At 41.4% G+C, this 1,497-nt stretch overlaps 1 protein-coding gene across 1 annotated transcript in view; it reads right to left on the reverse strand.

Moving 5' to 3' along the window:
- The window catches only part of LOC108625785 (uncharacterized), a 4,550-nt gene that overhangs the window by 2,695 nt on the left and 358 nt on the right, over window positions 1-1,497 (reverse strand). Inside the window, exons 2-5 of the mRNA XM_026814245.1 lie at window positions 1,137-1,202; window positions 570-635; window positions 217-498; window positions 74-86 (exon numbers count right to left, since the gene is read on the reverse strand). Coding sequence (XP_026670046.1) covers window positions 74-86; window positions 217-498; window positions 570-635; window positions 1,137-1,202 — 427 coding nt within the window. The remainder of the gene's footprint in view (window positions 1-73; window positions 87-216; window positions 499-569; window positions 636-1,136; window positions 1,203-1,497) is intronic.

Below are 1,497 nucleotides of genomic sequence, written 5' to 3' on the forward strand. Positions count from 1 at the left end.
TGGAAGAAGACTTACTCCTTCAAATATGACATAATACTATAAAAGAGTGAATATAGGCTAAAAATAGATTTACTGCATTTGCATTACTTCTCAAGAATAATGCAAATCAGTTTTAGTCGTTCTTCTCTGAGAAAACACTTTAAACTTGTCCACCTAAATCTGACGGATAATCTGTACCTGTCGAGAAGTTTAAACAACTTAAACTTGTCCATTAACGAGCAGTCAAACTTGTGGGAAGTAGTTTAAACATGAGATTTGAGGTGCATCGAGTTAAAGAACGGACAGGGGCTTCAGCAGTTCTAAGTTGCAGGTGACCGAAGCATTCAATTACGTACTTTCCTATTTCTTGATTGTCGATCTCGATGTCTATCTCGTCGAGCTGCAACGGTTCCATGGGTGGGATGCCGAGATCTGGAATACCGTAGGGCATCCTCGTGCGAAGTTTTTCCAGGAAACGCCTGAGTTTGAACTCCAAGCCTCTGGAAGCTGCGCTGTCAACTGTCCTTCGGTCGATTAGCCTCGATTAGCATTTAATTATAATACAGCTCCGGACATATTCGGATACTTACTGTAGCCGGTCGTCGCTCTGGTTGCGTTTATCAGCAGATTCCTCGGCCTCTCAACTGCGCTCGTTACTGAAACGACAATATAATATCTACTCTCATGCGATTCGGTTGGTATTTGTCAACTGCTGCAGGCTACAAGCGATTTTGCGTATGGTGATACTTTAAGCTATTTAGCATCGAGTATACAGGAAGTTTCAGAAAAAGGGGTGATTTTTTAGGTGTTTCTGAATAATAATTTCCTTTGGCAGAATGCAAGGTGAGCCATGGTTTCGGAATTATTGACGAAAAACGCTGACCAATGAGAGCACGCGTAGGCCCCGCTCAGCCAATAGACCGTTGGCTCGTGGCTCGTTAAGGACGTTAGTCCCGCTCAGTTGGTCTCAATCATTTCAGGTGTTGCCACGTAGTGGAACACATATTAAATAGAAACAAATGGTTGAGAATCTTTGGCCCTCTAATACATCGTACAGCGTATACATACGCACTTACACAAGCTTACACNTAGACGTATATCATTCTATTAGGAGATGGAGCAGCGTGAAAATGCTGTTGGATTAAATTACGACGTACTGTACTCGGTTGCTGTGTCCGTAACGCGGTCTATCAGTCGTTTCTGTTGTCGCATGATTCCCGACACTGGAACAGATGATTAAACGCACAATTTCATCTGGAACAGCTCCCAGTTTACGGGAGATCGATCCGGTTGTTAACCAAATTCTGTGCATTCCACGGCCAATTTAATTACTTTTCGACAGAAAATGATACTGAAATTATTCTTCATTGAGAAACGACGCAGTAATGGAACATAATACAAGCGGGACGAAGTCTATAAAAGGAAGAATATTTATCTGGCATTTACTATCAGTTAATAATGGAATATTAATTCTGAAATCAAAACCGAAGGGTTCAGTAAAGAATAATGAAAATTCTA

Source organism: Ceratina calcarata, unplaced genomic scaffold (genome assembly GCF_001652005.2).
Source record: "Ceratina calcarata isolate Rehan_Ccalc_2016 unplaced genomic scaffold, ASM165200v1 scaffold37.2, whole genome shotgun sequence".
NCBI classification, from domain to species: Eukaryota; Metazoa; Arthropoda; class Insecta; order Hymenoptera; family Apidae; genus Ceratina; species Ceratina calcarata.